This window comes from Cololabis saira, chromosome 5 (assembly GCF_033807715.1).
Source record: "Cololabis saira isolate AMF1-May2022 chromosome 5, fColSai1.1, whole genome shotgun sequence".
Taxonomy (NCBI): domain Eukaryota; kingdom Metazoa; phylum Chordata; class Actinopteri; order Beloniformes; family Belonidae; genus Cololabis; species Cololabis saira.
Window position 1 is genome coordinate 14,572,695 of NC_084591.1, and position 18,033 is coordinate 14,590,727.

At 38.6% G+C, this 18,033-nt stretch overlaps 1 protein-coding gene across 2 annotated transcripts in view; it reads right to left on the bottom strand.

The window, feature by feature from the left end:
• LOC133443776 (cyclin-dependent kinase 17-like) overlaps window positions 1-18,033 on the bottom strand; it is a 58,398-nt gene that overhangs the window by 10,482 nt on the left and 29,883 nt on the right. For both annotated transcript variants that reach the window (XM_061720992.1, XM_061720993.1), the window contains exons 3-9: window positions 16,391-16,555; window positions 15,395-15,528; window positions 7,969-8,094; window positions 4,872-4,928; window positions 4,637-4,751; window positions 1,282-1,376; window positions 1,055-1,117 (exon numbers count right to left, since the gene is read on the bottom strand). In XM_061720992.1, coding sequence (XP_061576976.1) covers window positions 1,055-1,117; window positions 1,282-1,376; window positions 4,637-4,751; window positions 4,872-4,928; window positions 7,969-8,094; window positions 15,395-15,528; window positions 16,391-16,555 — 755 coding nt within the window. The remainder of the gene's footprint in view (window positions 1-1,054; window positions 1,118-1,281; window positions 1,377-4,636; window positions 4,752-4,871; window positions 4,929-7,968; window positions 8,095-15,394; window positions 15,529-16,390; window positions 16,556-18,033) is intronic.

The window sequence follows — 18,033 nt, forward strand, 5'->3', positions numbered from 1 at the left end:
AGATCAGATCTTTTCTCAATTTTCATATAATTTGTCCTTTCTCTGTTTCCAGGCTCTCTTTACAAAAGTAGCCACAGAGAAAACCTCCTCTTTAAAAAACCACTCCAATTTAACATCATCTTCACTCCAAAACAACTCAGGTTTACAATCTTGCATTCTTTGAAATAAAAACTTCCTGGCTTCATCATACAATGGACAATAAAACAAAAAATGAAGTTCATCCTCAACAACATTCAGGTCACAAACACTACACAATCTTTCCTCTTCGGGAACAGAATTATACCTACCTGTTTCTATGGCCAGAGGGAGAATCCCAGTTCGCAACTGAGCACACAATGATCTTTTGGATCTATCAAGGGGTGTATATGTAGATCAATATTTCCGGTTTGAAAGGGTGTAGGATGAAGTTTCAAAAAACTTTTCTAGTTCTACCCCTTCTAATGTTCTGTTTTTACAATTTCTTCATTTCACAGAACTTCTAAAAGAAAAGCATAAAGAAAAGAAAAAGTGGTTCAGCTGAGCAAGGCATTTTGGTCACTGGCTGTCAGTTCATGTGTTCATTTCCGTTTTGTATCCATAAAGAGTATTGATTTTAAAGATTTGTTTAAACTTACTTAGTGATTTGCATGATTTCATTTCATCTTTGCAGTTGTTCCACAGATTGACTCCCTTCCCTGATACACAATGGGTTTTGATGTTTGTTCGTACATGCTGTTTTTTAAATTGCATATTCCCCTGAGATTGTATTTATTTTCTTTCATTTGAAACAACTTCCAAAACCAAACACTCATATAAATATAAAAATAAAAAAAGTGCAGTGCCATAAAATAAAACATAAAATATGGATAGAAAAGAAATAAGTGTAAATTGTTCTTCAAACTACAGGGATGTTTTCAACAGAATGTGTAAAGATTAGGATGATAGTTTCACTCAGTCCTCCAGTGTCTGAGCGCCACCACCAGGGGGCACAAAAACAACGGTCCTAACACCAATCAGAGACTCCTTGACAGCGGAGGAAGGTGTGTGGACCGGCGAGCCGCCCGCGGAGACTCACCTTGACGTTCTGCATGCTCAGGATGTTCCCGCAGTCGTCCATGTACTGCTTGAGGTCTTTGTCCTGGGTGAGAGGAAGGGCATTAGCGCTCAGAGGCCACACGCACGGGAACGGCAACAGTTGCCGAGCCCGTGGTGAATAACAATCAGGTGAAGCACATTATTCCAGCATCCAGTGAAGACAACACATTAGTCACGATCAAGGTGAGCGGGGAGGTCGAGTCTCACCAGGTACTCGAACACCAGTGTGAGCGACTTCTCGGTGTGGACGATGTCGTGCAGCGTCACGATGTTGGCGTGTTTCAGGTCCTTCAGTAGAGACACTGACAACAGGAAGAGGATAGATGATTACACTCTCCAACTGAGTGTGTTGTGTCTGGGTTCACACTGACCGAGCCAAAACACCCGTGGCATCATCGTTATCTGTAAAAGGTCATCTCAAACTAACACCTGAGGGAAGCTGCTGCTGCGCTCAAGCGCGTCGTTTTAAAACGTCATGGGAGAGCTTCACAGGACACTGAGACGTATATTTAATGCTGATCTGACTTATGACTTCTCTATACTTAATTTGGGAAGGACTGATTCCCTCATAGGACGGTCAGTTGCACTAGCGCAGTGTCTCCCAACCTGGGGTCCGGGCCCCCCCCCCGGGGGGGCTCCAGAGATCTCTGGGGGGGCGCGAAACTTTGTCTGCTTTGAAATTATGCAGTTGTAAAAATTATATTTGCGAATGAGTCATTCCTAAGACATTGTTAGGAATAATTTATGAATGTCTTGAATATTTTTTGTGTTTTTTATAAACTGGTGACAAACACAGGAAATGATTTCATTCCTTATTATTATATCATTCATTACTCAACATTTAATCTACTCCCACAGGTTGTTAAAGGAAAAATGTTAAAAAATGTTGGTCTCATATTAAAAGAGACATTTTTCAGAAATATTTTTATGTCCTTTTGTGCGTATTTTATACATTGGTGACATTGGAGAAAAACAAAGTCATCTGTATTCAGAGTAAACCAAAGAGAAATATATCAAAAAAACATAATTAATGTTCATTTTTTCAATTAAAGACTATTTTGGTGCTAGTACGTACAGGTCGGGGGGCCCGGCTGATCTTAGACACAAGTAGGGGAGGCTGCAAGGAAAAAAGGTTGGGAACCGCTGCACTAGCGGAGCAGGCGGGGGGGCTGCTGCGTGGGGGGGCCCACGCCGAAGAGGAAAAAAAAAAGTGTTCTGAATAAAATAAGGAAAGTTGGACTATATAACAATTGCGTTCATAAGGATAAAGTTGTTTAAAAAATAAAAATTAGCCTGAATTATGATTTATGGTTCCGCGTTACACCAATGCAGACCCTACGGCGTAACCATAATTCAGCCTTTAGGCAGTTGTCGCATCAGAGCCTTAAAGCAGGAAAGTCATGCTGAGTTTCAGCAGCTGAAATGATTAAAAACTATCTCCGGGCATATTTTATGTCATAATTATGACTTACCGTGGGGATATTTTTATTTTTAAGGTTAAGATTTCATCTTATTTTTTTCTTTTACTGGCGGAAATTGGCTTCCATAGATATCACTGGATGTCATTTGATTTTTATCTCCAGTTTGATACTTATATCTTAAAGTCTGCATTAGGCTTATAATTAGGTTTGACATAATGACTGGTAAATCCATGGTGCTAGAACCTCATGTGATGGTTCTGACCGTGTTGCTGATGCTTTTTTTTGCGATTATGTTTTAACGGGGATGTTTAGGCCACAAGGGCCCATATAGAATGCTTCGCCCCCCCTAGTCTGGGACCCCTGCTCCCCCCCTGGTCAGATCAATATCTATTTGGCATTTTGATAACTGCTGCTAAAAAAGCGCTCATGAGACATTGGTTGCTCCCTGAGGCCACAATACAGGAGTGGATACACTTTGTTAATGATATATACATGATGGAAAAGATTACATTTTGCCTCCGTCTCCAGAAAGATTTGTTTGCTAAATTGTCGACGAAATGGGTTGTATATGTGAAGCCTTTGCACCCAGAATTTGCGGAGGTATTGAATAGATAAAACTTGTTTTGTTTTTCTCCTCCTTCCCCCTCACATTCTTGAATGATCTGAAGACAGACACCAATACTATCATATCATTATCCTTATTATTATTACCAGAGGTGTCAAGTAACGAAGTACAAATACTTTGTTACCTTACTTAAGTAGAAATTTTGGTTATTTATACTTCACTGGAGTAATTATTTTTCAGACGACTTTTTACTTTTACTCCTTACATTTTCACGCAATTATCTGTACTTTTTACTCCTTACATTTTAAAAACAGCCTCGTTACTCTATTTCATTTCGGCCTTTAAAAAAAAACTATCCAGTTAAATTGCTCCATCCGGATAGAGTGAATTTGGTTGTGGTTGTTTCAGATGTTCTTGTCCAGTTTTGTTCTTACATCCGTTCCCTCAGATTCCTGCAACTAAACTTGGATGTACATTCCAATAAAGGTTAGGATAAATGATAACATGCCTCTGAAGTTTGACTTTTTGCACCATTACAATACTTATAGGCAACTAGTCATCATATCCTACAATCCTGTCCACCTACAAAAGAAGTGTAATTAATAAATTAATTACCCAAGTAAGAAACTAAAGGAAAGAGATATACCATTGATATGATGATTATGCCTTACCTGTGTTGCTTTGCCAATATTTTGTCTCGTTCTCTCTGTTTTAGTATTCACTTTTATTGTATTAGTATTTTAACATTCTGCAGTTATTTTTATTTACTCTGCTTGTTGATTGTTTTTTTCTTGTTTGTCTTCTTTTGCTGTTTATTTTGTTTTTGTTTCTGTTCTAGTTTTACTTTCTAATAATAAACAAGTCATGTAATGTCCTGTAAACGGCGAGGTCATTGCATAAGCCCCCCTAGGGTTTCTGTCCTCACGTGCACAACCACTACCTGTTATCTTTCAACAAACAAAAAAAAAAAAAAAAAAAAAAAAAAAAATATCTCCTGCTCTCAGAAACACATGTTAATGCTCAATAGTACACATATATGGTTCTTTAATATATTTATATTATACCAAGATGCATTCATTTTCAATGGCTTTTGTCCTTAATGGCTTTTTTTCCCCCTTACATTACTTTTACTTTTATACTTTAAGTAGTTTTGAAACCAGTACTTTTATACTTTTACTTGAGTAAAAAACTTGAGTTGATACTTCAACTTCTACAGGAGTATTTTTAAACTCTAGTATCTATACTTCTACCTGATTAATGAATGTGAATACTTTTGACACCTCTGATTATTATTATCTCATTCTCCACCCTCTCCACCCAACTGAGAATCATGTTATTTTTCTTCTGTATGGAGGTTTTATGTTTATAGTCTGTCTCTCCCAGATTGTATCGAGTTCTTTGTAGTTTTTGTTTTTTATTTCTTTTTCCTTTTCTTATGTCTTAATATGTTTACTTAAAATGAAAAAACTGGATGGCGGATAAGAATATTACTGCTTTTACTGTGTGATATGTACTGCCATACCTAAATAAATAAAATAAAACGTCATGGCATTAGTTGATCCCTTGACGTTCTCACCTTCTCGGATGGCAGTGCACGGTGCCCCCTCCTCGTGCTCCAGTCTGATCTCCTTCAGCGCCACAAGGTTGTCTGTCAGCTTACTCCTCCCCTTGAAGACGGTTGCGTACGTGCCCTGCAGACCAGGAGAAATAGAGAAAGAAAGGATTCAGGAGCTGGACTGATGGAGGTCACTCAGGGGTTCAGATCCAAGTCAGATTATTAAAAGGAAACAGAAGTTTACAGTCTCACATACTTCTCCCAGCTTGTCCAGCTTGATGTACGTCTCCAGTTTCCCGAACCCGATTTCTGACTGGAGGAAAGAAACGGACAAACACTGTTAATGTGCACGGCGTCTTTATCAGCGGTGACAAGCTTACAGACGCCACAGTAAATCTTTATGACGGCCTTGCAGCATCGGAGGGGGCTGCAACGACGCCAAAAAACCCCAAACCACAATCATAACTAATCCGTTCTGACAAATGACTGTTGGCTTTTGGCTTCAGCAGCGTGTCTGTTTGCGGGAAGCGATCGCCATCTTTCTCCATGGAGGGGACTTCTTACTCTGCATTTTATTTCTAACCATTCCACTTATCTTTATGCATGTCTGCTACATGGCAGTATGAACGTCCAGATGAAACTTTAACGGTGACTGCTTGATAAATGGATGGGGGGGAAAGAAGAGAAAACGTGTTGGTGAAGGGAAGCCGTTGCAGAAAGACGACCAACCGGTGCCTGCTGAGCTGAAAGGTCAGGGTGTCAAACACATGAGCAAAGCCATTCAGGGCTTTATAAATAACCCCGCAGGGCAGATCCTAATGCAAATGAGGTGGACTAGGCGAGGCAGTGTACTTGTTCTGCTTTTGACAGATGCACATTCAGAGTAAAACCACAAGCTAATTAGGGAGATTGTTGACAGTGAGAGCTGGGCTGCTATATAAATACATGACAATGGGCTGTAACGATGACATGGGAGGGAGCAGGAGGAAGGCATAGGCTCGCACTTCTGTTTCATGCTGCATTTAGATCAGGGGTGTCAAACTCATTTTGCTTGGCGGGCCGGATTTGACCAATTTTTTTCTCGCGGGCTCAAAATAACAAAAAAAGGTGCAAAATGTTTTTTTTCCTAATTCTTTTTTTTACTATTGTTATCTAATCCAGTTTAGTTAATTTTAAAGGAAATGTGCACTTTGTTTACACTCTAATTATGTAAAATAAATTTCTGCAGGATCTTTTCTTGAAATTTCTCATTTTTTTCAAATTATATATATACTTTTAATATCATTTTACAAAGATAAACAGAAACAAGTATGTTTTTTTATATTTCGCTTTTTTATAGGAAATTTAATTAAAAGCAAAATCTTTCTTATTACATCCGAGAGTGTTTCTTTGTGATTTAGAGATTTTTCCATTACAGTTACAGTAAGTGTATTTATTTTTTTTAAATTGGCGCGGATATTTACGCCAGCGTGCCGAAAAAGTCAGCACTTTTTTTAACTGTTTTACTTTGTCACTATCCTCGTATTCAAAACTGAAATTCTCCGAATAAATATCTTCTATCATCTTTTTAAGCAGTGATATTTTTCCTGCGAAAATATACAATAGTAGTCAGTTATTTATGCCTTCCTTTTTAGTAAATTAACATTTAGTTTTTTTGCGTTGGAAACTTCTCGTGGGCCGCATGAAAATCTCTCTCGGGTCGCATGCGGCCCACGGGCCGCATTTGACACCCCTGATTTAGATCATCTCACAGCTATCGTGGTGATTGCGCGGAGCTGGACTTTTTAGTCTTTTGTTCTTGGAGATATTTCAGCTTCCATCCTGAACGCACCCTCAGTTTGAAATGTCTTCAAGGAAAAGAGAAAATCAAGGCCAGCGGCCCCGATTCAAGCTTTTAGGAGGCATTTTATTCTTTATACAACATTTTCCTGATCCATAGTGTATTTCCTTCTTATTCAGAACTCATGGCACTCTACCGCTAAAAAACACAACGAAAAACATATTAAAAGAAAAAAATTATTCAAAATTCATTGTATAAATAATAGAAGCCTTACAGCTTTGACATTTAACCCTCGAGTTTTCCAAATACTTTGGTTGCTTTTGGTCACAGGCTCCGTTATCTTGCACAGATTACACCGGGGTAACGCATATCTCCAGGGTGAAAACAGTGATGTCCCTCTTCAGGTACTCGAGGGATTACGTTGCTCTTTTTCATTCCAGAGGTCTGAGTGGATTCAGGTCAGACGACAGACTTCGCCCGGTCACCATTTTCTTCTGATGAAACTCTTGTGGTTCTCAAAGTGTGGTTTGGTCTGTTTGGTCCCGAGCGAGTTTTCCTCGTCTAAACCCGTGCAGACAGTAATCTTGTCAGCCAGTAATCTGGTTTTTCTACATCCATTCATGAGTGGAATTTCCCCACCTGCTGCTTTAATGCTGCTGCTGCTCATCATTACACTCCCACCTCTGTGCTTCACCTGGCTCAGGTTCATTACTGACCTCATGGACTCCATCTAAGGCGATCATATTTGTCTTAGTTTCTTACAATCTATTTTTGAGTAGAATTTAATGTTGATGTTTAGTGCTAAAGAGGAAGGAGGGTCTGTTTTGGATGTTGTTGTAAGAGAGACTAGCTTTCTGAATTGTCCCAGAAAGAAAGAGAAGTGTGAAAAACATCTGATGAAAGGCTAATAATCGGTAATGTTTTATTATTTCATGAAATATACTGAACAATATTGTGTTAATAGACGTGTTCACAAAAAAATGAAATTACTTTAAAGGCGGGGTAAACTATTTCTGGATCACATCACACCTGCTGGTATTTGAAACAACGTAATCACCAAAATACAGAAATTAGTTTTTTGGCCTTTAGAGGGTAGGAAATAGCAGAAAAAGGATAATGCTGTTCTTTTAGATGGCAATAATTTGGACCAAATAAGATATAGATAAGGAACAATATTCTCAAAACCGAAAATATTGACTGAAAAATGCTTTAACTGAGCAAATGATACGTTATGCTTCTACAAGATAATTTCCTGTAATGCAGCTACGGCTTCAGTCTACACCTTTTTTGGTTCATTTATTTATATATCCAGCTTTACTGTTGTGCATGTTTTGATTTACTAATGGACCAAAATAAAACATATTTATTATTATTATTATTATTATTATTATTATTATTATTATTAAATGATTGTGAAGTTAAAAGAAGAGCAATTTAAATTTTCATCCTGTGGGGAGTTTCCTGAGCTTCAGTTTCCAAGCAAAATGAATGAAGAGTATGCTCAAGTTGTACTTGTCCTTCTGTGTCTCAGTTCTCCCATTAACCTCATTCCTCCAGCCCTCCCCCTCCTCACCAGTGATGCTCTGCGGGATCGTCGGCTCAGCGGCTGGTCGAACGGCGGGCTGGTCAGCTGCAGCTTCTGCAGGTAACCGTCAGGTATCCGGATGTCAGCCGGCAGAGACAGACGTTTGTTCAAGTCCTGCACACACACATAAAAAAGAAGAAAAAGTGAAAATTGCATCCCACTCTCAATCATTTCTTGACAATTAAAAAAAAATAAAAAATGCTATTCAGTTAAAACCCAGACCTCTTTAGAAAACATCGTGTACAACAATAAAACCAGCAGTAGCGCGCTCCTTTACGGTTCGGTGTGTGTTGTTATAAAAGATCTTCTGTGCATCTCTTAAGAATTCAGGATTAAATGTTTCCTGGAGTACTAAAGTACTAAACCATGATCTTAACCACTTGTTACGTAAACAAACCGCCAACACACAATCACATCTGGATTCTTCCCATCATGCATCTCCTCTATTTGTTAGGTCAGCGTTAATCCGGGCTCTCTGACTGCTTTAATTCGACTTCCGTCTGGACATTTACGCCCCATCCCCGTCCTCTTTAACCAACGCAAAGACAGTTTGTTTTGGTTTTCTCACCGAGGAGCTGATAAATCTGTGACTGGACGCAGCTGCTCCCTGGACTTCAGTCTTTCACCTAAACCTAACTCGTAGCTGATCCTCAGCTACAGACAACAAGCTTTTAATAATCAGCCAGGTTTTGTGTTGTGAGGAGCTCGGTTTTAGAAGGCAGTCGGAATTTAGTCAAGGTCCACTTCGTGCAATTACAAAAACCTTCAAACAGAGTCCAGATACTGGAACGTTTGTCTTTGTAAACAGCTGCAGGGCTGAAAATTAATGGCCAACTAATTGCTGTTTTTCTAAATCAAGTTATGCTTCTACAAGATAATTTCCTGTAATGCAATTATCCAACCACATCCCTTGATAACCCGCTTCATAACTTGGATAAAAATCTTGATTTTTAGGACAACAGAGCCCAAATAATCCCATCTAGCAGCCAAAAAGAAAAGCAACAAAACATGGGCTAACGTGATCAATTATCATAACACCGGCATTAGGGCTGCACGATTAATCGTTAAAAAAATCGCGATCTCGATTCATGCTTGAACGCGATCTCATTTCCAAATGACGACGATTTTATTAAAAAAAAAAAAAAAAAAAAAAATTTTTTTTTTTTTTTTTTTTTAAAAGATGGCTGCATAAAAAAAGGACTAGGCCTATGTTCTAGGTTGTTGTAGTCCTGTCATGGTCAACTATCATGTTGTCATGTTTGTTATATTTTGTTAATGATTGTGGATTACATTTGGAGAAACATCTACCTTTCTCATCACCTGACACATATTGCACATAAATATTGTTATTGTTAAAATTATTTAAAGACAAGAGAGATGTTTATTGTTTTTATGTTCAATGTCAGCTGTTACAGCAAAAAGCAGCCAGAGGAATAATTTGTTGCCTCAGAACTACAGGATCTGTTACAAGTCCCCTTTCTGAAAGGGTGTTCAACTCAGGGAGGAACAAATATTGTTAAATTGTTATTATTGTTTAAATTATTTAAAGACAAAAGAGATGTTTATTGTTTTTATGTTCAATGTCAGCTGTTACAAAGTTGATGCCAGTCTTTTATCAGGCACCATCATATTTTTTGTAACGTTTACCTTTTGTATCGGCAGCTTCTTAATAGCAGCAAAAGGCAATGGGGGGTTCATCCCAGCCAGAGGAATAATTTGTTGCCTCAGAACTACAGGATCTGTTACAAGTCCCCTTTCTGAAAGGGTGTTCAACTCAGGGAGGAACAAATATTGTTCAAAATTGTTATTATTGTTTAAATTATTCAAAGGTTTGTGTAAAGAAGACAAGAGATGTTTATTGTTATTATATTTTTGTTCAGCTGTTGCAAAGTTAAAGTAATAAGTGCAATAAATTTTATATTGGAAAAAAATCGTGAGAGAATCGTGATCTCAATTCTAAGCAAAAAAATCGTGATTCTCATTTTGTCCAGAATCGTGCAGCCCTAACCGGCATGTTACATTTCTATCAAAGTCCTAATCGATTCAGTTCTGAAACAAATAATAAAACACAATCTAGATCTTCACATTTGGAAGACTGATGGCCTTTCCCCCTTAATGACAGCAAATAACATGTTTAAGCATTAATGCTACATCAGGGAAATTGTGATGGATGGATTTTTCCTGACAGCAGATGACGCCATCTCGGTCAACAATGTAAAATAATCCTCTTAATTGCGGCCAAACAAACAGCAGATGTTCCGTTTGGTCACAGGCTGCTACGATGCCGGTACTTTTGGAGAAACATCAGGTCCAGCTCTGCTGCCCTGTGGTTTCCATGTGGACAGTCGGGATCAGCCGTTGGTCCTCAGAGTCAGCGGTGCCATCGCACACCCTCTGAACTCATCCCGCCCTCCTCCAGGCGTCCAATCAACTCCTTCTAATCTGTTACAACAGGGTCCCATCTGGACCGTATTACACTAATCCGAGTGATGTAATCCCAAAACAGGCCTGCTCCCCCGCCGCCTGACCGGACTGAGGGATGTTCTCGCTCCTCCTGTGAATTTTCCGCTTCTTTCGTCGCTGACACGCCACGAAAGCAAAGAGGAGACAAACGATGTCCGATCACTTCATCAACAACGATACCTGAGGTTAATCCTGCTACTTCTGCCTGCCAGAAGCTGCATGTTTAACCGCCGGTATGTTCGTGCTTCGGATCACGTAAACTTTTTCTGGTGGTGAAACAGTCACAGGAAGTGTGAGGTGTGAGCACCGGCGTGAGCGTCTCACAATGGGCACGCTGTTCAAGTGTTTCTGTCTCTTCCTGCAGTCTGACGTGCTGGGTTTGGTGTGTACAGATGCTGCCGTCTGCTCGTAAATCCCCACCAGCTCTGCAATCACAGCAACCAATGAACAGGAGGAGGGAATAGGGAGTGTTTTTTTCCTCTTTTAAAATGATATGACTGTGTTTAGCCAGACAAATAGGAAGTTAAATTAAACCTGATGGGATTGGTTAAAAGGAAAAGTAATTTATTCTTCTGTGATAAAACTGACTACAAGCATCAGTCACGATAAGATTTCAGGAGCAGTGGTTTCTGCAGAATAAGCACAGAACAAAGTTAGATCATATCTGCATGGTCTAGTTATACGCAGGTGATTCCAGACCAAGCTCAGTCCCGAGAGACGATGCGCTACGACGAAGATAGCTGGACCAGCCAAGTTCATCTATAACCTAGATTTCCAGTGAAACCAGTGCAGCTGCCGTGATTTAAACTGAAAACTCGACCTGGTGCTGCAGGTTTTGTTCTGAATTTCTTCTTAGGTCAGCTCGTTTTGAGGAGACGTTGCACAGCATATTGTGCAAATGCAGTATGACTGATGACGGTACAGTAGCTGCTGAGCACTTATTATATTTTAATGCCTTTTCTGTTTTCAAGCTTTGTTTTTCCGTTCACATCTTCATCAGAGGGCAGTATTGTTGCATCTCTGACAAACCCAGTTACAGAACAGAGGAGTCTTTCTTAAAACTAACATGGTGAAAATTGTAAATAGTTGAACACAATCCCATCCAAAAATAAACCATAATGTTTTCATCAGTAAAAATGTACTTTAAATAGTATAAAAACAGATTTATGGTTATTTTATTATACCGTCAGAGACAAAGGCAGGTCTTGAGATCATGTTTAACCAACTCTCTCGGTAGCAGAGGCATCAACAGTTTAGAGACTGAATAAATACATTAAATTAAAAAAGATAAGAGAAAACATCACTTGATCTGTGTTCTTTTCTGGCTTAATCTGATGCTACAGTGTTGCTCTTACTCTTTTATTTACATTTTTTGCAGCCCTTTTCTGTACTTGAGAAATGACCAAAGTAAAGTCAGATCAATTATAATTTAGTTTTCGGCTGGACTCAATAACAATGATGTGTTCGGCTCTGCTTCAATAGAAATGTGAAGAAAGATTCAGCTGATGACCAAAGATCCACTCATGGTGACTGCAACTTTTATCCGTCCTTCAACCAGATCTCTCAACGAAAGCTTGCAAACGTTGAACATTCTTCACAGCAAACCCACCAGGACACAATCAGACCACAGCTGACGCTAACGCCAGGAGAGCTGGGCTTCAGCACCAACAGTGGACGGGGAAACACACGGTCCAACCAGTGAAACTGGTGACGCACGTCTGCAGGAGCAGAAAAGACTGGAACAAAAGTCACGTCATCCTCTGATCACCGAGCAGGTAGCGCCCCATAAAAATACAAAGATCAGGCTTCCAAAGTATTTGCTGTCCATTTTCGTCTTGCAGATTTCTAAAAATGATTTAGATACAGTACATTTGAAAAGAATGGATGAGTATAAATCTCCTGCCACATTATGTCAGGGTGTCTACAGGTTCCACCAAGTTAAATTTTAGGCTTTTTAATACCATTTTCAAACAAAATTTAAGACCAAAAAGACAGTCGCACACTTTGAACCCAAATTTACATTTTCCCATATTTGCTTGCCAGGTCTCGAGATTATGCTGACTAAGAAATCCAGCGCTGAGGTCGAGGTTGCCAGATCTGGCTGACAGTTTCAAGCCCAAACACGATGTAAAACCCGCTGAAATAATGAAAAACCAGCCCAAACCATACATTCTCTACGTTAAAAACCGTAAATTATTAAATGCTTAATACATTTCAAGTCCTAAGCAAATGAAGCTTCACAACACCACTAAATAGCCAAAAAAAGTTCAGGCTCCAAACAAAGACTACAATAAAATTGAGTAGATTAAAGCAGATAAAATATAATTGAGTCTATTGGGTAAGTTTCTACTTTTCCCTGCCATAATGACAACTTTTTGTTAATAATATCCCTCAAATATTTTGTAAAAACCAAGAAAAGCAGCCCAAATTTATCAACTTGCCCAGTGCTATATTTTTCAGCTCAATTGGGCGGAAACCCGCACAACCTGGCAACACTGACTGAGGCGTTGTCGCACAAGCGCATCTCTAACAACTGCTAAACAGATTTATTTCTCCTCAAAACGATTAAATACACCTTTTAATGATGACTGGATAAATTCCCTCTAAAATCAATATTCAATATTTAAGACCCTTGGATTAAGATTTTAGACATTTAAAGGCCTTATTTTAGGAAAATGGAATTTAAGACTTTTTAAGGGCCCTATGTGTTGGGCAACGCTTAACTCGATAATGAAGGTAAATGCAGTGGTTTTGAGCAGTTTCATGGTGAAAACCGATCATCAGTTGTTCTGACTCCTGATTCATGGCAGGTGTTTGTTCCTTAAATCCCATTAGCAGCAGTTAGCCTATTTAGGCCGGACGTGTGTCCAGGAACATCCATATGTCACATCAGCTGTTAACTTAGGGCTCAAATCTTTCTCTTTGTTGCAAAAAGAGGGCAAGAGATAACTAAATAAGGTCAAAAACCGATTAAAATCCTCAAAGCCAGTCCATGCGACCATGCGTATGGCAGAAGTAAAAGGCTTTTTTCTGTTGTTGAAAAGAAATCGTGTAATACAAATAAAAAGACCATAAAACACACTGAAGTCACCAAGTCTACTGGATTGATTTTCATTTCACCAGATGGTGTAACTAAAGTCTGAAATCTGTTGATCAGTGAGAAGGAACAGCAGTAATGTGGGCCGCCGCAGCTGTCCTCGGAGATGCCAGCACATCTAAGCTTCACTGGTTAAAAACCGTTGATGCAGCCGAGGGTCCAACACTGAACGGCAGCAGCAGCCGACGAGACACCAAGCAAGTCAATGGTCACGCTACTATTCTGAAATGGAAAAGTTCAGTTTTGTAATCAGACTCAAGCTGATATAGAACAAGTGCAGACTGCTTAAAAATCATTGTAAAAATATCACTAATGGGTTTATCATACCATTTATATCATTTTATTCAAAGACACGCTCTTATGTTCTCAACTATAGTCTAGCTCTTAAGCATCTAAGAATCCTCATTTCCACAAACATGCTTTCACGAGTGGGTCACTAAATGTTTTCGTTGCACATATGAGGTCATATGAAGTTCATGAAAAGCAAAACGTGCCTCGTTTAACTGAAGATTAGTTCAGTTACTGGTTGGTGAAACTCTGAGAACAACTTCTGCTTTTCAATTGCCACACAGCTGCTGATATTTTTTTTCTTAGATGCTTAAGAGATTTATAAAGGTTGATAAACCCGCAAATCAGAGACCATTGGGACAATGTGGAACAGGTACATCAATGCAGTGATTCTTACATCAGCTTTGACTTCAGAGAATATAAAGCCAACATATTTATTTATTCATTTATTTATTATCCAAATCAACTTCATTTATTAAGTGGGGTTGGTTCAAAGTAAGGTAAGTTAATATGTTATGGTACAATGGCCCTTGCAGTGGCCCTTAATATAAGATGTGCAATATCTGCCAGTCTACCTCACAACACTCCACCTGCTTTTTTTGTTTTTTGTTTCTTTCTTTCAACCAACTGTATATACTGTTCATATTTCTGTGATTATACATATTTTATATATATTTTTTGTATTTTTTATATATTTTTTATTTCTGACTTTTTAGTCTTTTTATGTGTGCTAAGCTTACTGCTGACAACGAAAATAAGTTTCCCCATTGAGGGAGAAAATAAAGGATATCTTATGTGTACTTTACTGTTTTTAATAGGTGCAAACGCATGCATCGTTGATTTAAAAAAGAAAAACACAAAAAAAACAACTTTCAGTCACAAACGATCATTGTCAGGAAAAAAATAAAAAGAACATCACAGTCTTCTTGCTTGAAAACGTGTCGAGATTACATAATCACTAGAGGAATGTCAAAAATCAGGCTGCTCATGGCTGGATTTGCATGTGAGTGTGTGCAAGTTTAAAGTAGAGACACAGTCAACAAAATAGGTTTGTGTGGGTTGAAGTGGTGACATTTATAAAAACCTTTCAGAAACCGTTCAGAAAACAGCAGGAGGAATCGCAGCTCTTATATATACAGTATATATACACGTGTGTGTGTGTGTGTGTGTGTGTGTGTGTGTGTGTGTGTGTGTGTGTGTGTGTGTGTGTGTGTGTGTGTGTGTGTGTGTCATCAGAACACCGAGAGCGGTTGAGGACATGAGCACGCATGATGAGAGCACGCCCACGCTGAATTACAGCACGCCGCTGCTCAGCCGCCTCTTGAAGGAAAGCCTTTCTCCTGATACTCAAACGTCTCTGATTTCAATGTTTTATTTTAAAAAAACACACGCAGCCTGAGCCGCTCACCCGGCTGCAAACGCAGATGAACTAATATGTTGCAACATATTCACACGTCACACTCTGTTAACGGCACGAGGTGAGTCAGATCCAACAGCATATTCACGATTTAAAAAGCCGGGAGGCTGTGGAAGGACACGTGCAACCTGAAGAAGAAAAAAGGTTACCTCCGCAGAGATGCGTCTGTTCCCTCGGTTCCGGAGACAAACACCCGTGGGCGACTGCACCTCATCGGACGATGTACCTGATGCCTGGTCGCTCTCCCCGTCTGATCCCATCTTTAGATTCTCATGGACGATATCTGGGGAGCAGAAAGAGAGAAGAGAGGGGAAAAAAAAGGGATGAAGGGGAAGTTTTACCATATGGAGGAAGTCACTGGAAACAGGGCAGGGCTCGGTACCAAAAGAGGGGCTCAACAGGAAATAAAAAAGCCCTCTCTCCTAGGGCTGGGTATCGATTCAAATGTCAAGAATCGATTTGATTCCGATTCTTAATATTCAGAATCGATTATCATGATTTGATTCGATATTGAATTGGCTTAGTGTTATTTAAAATGTTTTTTGAGCTGTTGCCTGAATTATATGACTGTAAAATAACTAGTGAAATAATAATTTCACAATAATTATTGTGAAATAACTAAGAAATAAATAACTCAAACAGGCCTTTCAATATCCATTTAAAGTGCAAAAAAGAACTAAATTGCAAACAAATCATTTTAGCTTATCTAATTATTCTGTCACCACGCACACATATTTCCATGAGGCACCTGGCATTTTTCAGAAGTGTCATGACAAACTGTGAGTCCGACTACTGGGATTAAAGTTCACCTGGCGAAAATGATGAAAAAATAAATAAAATTAAAAATAAAATAAAAAAAAAAAAAAAAAAAAATCGATCTTTAGACATAAGAATTGATTTTTAGGAATTAATATTAGAATAGATTTAGAATCGGAAAATCGATTTTTTTCAACACAGGCCTACTCTCTCCTTCATTTAACAAGCTTCCACGCTCCTGCCTGCATCGGACCAGTGATACAAAGAAGATGAGGTTTAAAACTTTTGACAGCACAAGAGAGTTATTTGTGGCAGAACACAATACTAGACGACTTCAGCCGTGGCAAAAACATATACTAAAATAAAATTTAACAGCGTGTGTGACTCACCGAGGCGACTGCCGTTGCGAGGCGCGACCATCAGAGAGCCCAGGCCTCCTCCGATGACGCTCTGGGGCCGCCGGAGAGGCGGCTTCTTGAAGGAACCCGTATATTGGTGAAGAAAAGAGTGGACGCTGTGGGCTGACGGGGGACGGCCATTTCTCACGATGGGCTCTGCAGGACACAACAAACATCTTCTTAAAGATTATGATCAAAGTGTGGATGTACAGCTCTCCGTGGTGGGCGGAGCTTATTAGAGTGGACTGAAGCAACGCAACTGAAAGTGGAAATTAGTTTTAGCCTTTGACAACTGCAGCTGGTTCTTGTTTCAAATTGATCTGTCTTTCTAGTCTGTGTATATTATAACATGTATATTATATATGTACATATACAGTACAGACCAAAAGTTTGGACACACCTTCTCATTCAAACAAATGGGGAAGTGTGTCCAAACTTTCGGTCTGTACTGTATAATATATATATATATATATATATATATATATTAGGGCTGCACGATTAATCGTTAAAAACTCGCGATCTCGATTCATGCTTGAACGCGATCTCATTTCCAAATGACGACGATTTAAAAAAAAAAAAAAAAATTTTTTTTTTTTTTTTTTTTTTTTTTTTTTAAGATGGCTGCATAAAAAAAGGACTAGGCCTATGTTCTAGGTTGTTGTAGTCCTGTCATGGTCAACTATCATGTTGTCATGATTGTTATATTTTGTTAATGATTGTGGATTACATTTGGAGAAACATCTACCTTTCTCATCACCTGACACATATTGCACATAAATATTGTTAAAATTGTTATTGTTAAAATAATTTAAAGACAAGAGAGATGTTTATTGTTTTTATGTTCAATGTCAGCTGTTACAGCAAAAAGCAGCCAGAGGAATAATGTGTTGCCTCAGAACTACAGGATCTGTTACAAGTCCCCTTTCTGAAAGGGTGTTCAACTCAGGGAGGAACAAATATTGTTCAAAATTGTTATTATTGTTTAAATTATTTAAAGACAAGAAAGATGTTTATTGTTATTATATTTTTGTTCAGCTGTTGCAAAGTTAAAGTAATAAGTGCAAGACATTTTATATTGGAAAAAAATCGTGAGAGAATCGTGATCTCAATTCTAAGCAAAAAAATCGTGATTCTCATTTTGTCCAGAATCGTGCAGCCCTAATATATATATATATATATATATAAATAAAAAGCCATTTAAGTCTTATAATCCTTTGTTTTCAATGCAATGTTGAAACTCTATCAAACACATCCAGCAAATGTGTCGCCTCAATTCATACATTTGTCATAGGTTCATCTGTTCAGTTTCAAGAGCAGGGCCTCATTTATAAAAGAGTGCGTAGGATTCAAACTAAAATTGTACGTGCGCTCAAAAGCCGAAAATGGCGTGTGTTACAACCAAAAACGTAATAACGGCCAATAACGTAATAACTGCCAATAATGTAATAATTTTGGCCATTTCAAATGTAATAAAGCCAATAGTGTAATAATGTGCCAATAATGTAATAAAACTTTTGAGTCAATAATGTAATAACTTTTTGCCGATAATGTAATAATTTTGTAATATTTTTTAATACCAGGCCAATAACGTAATAACCAGCCAATAATGTAATGCCTTATTACATTATCGGCAA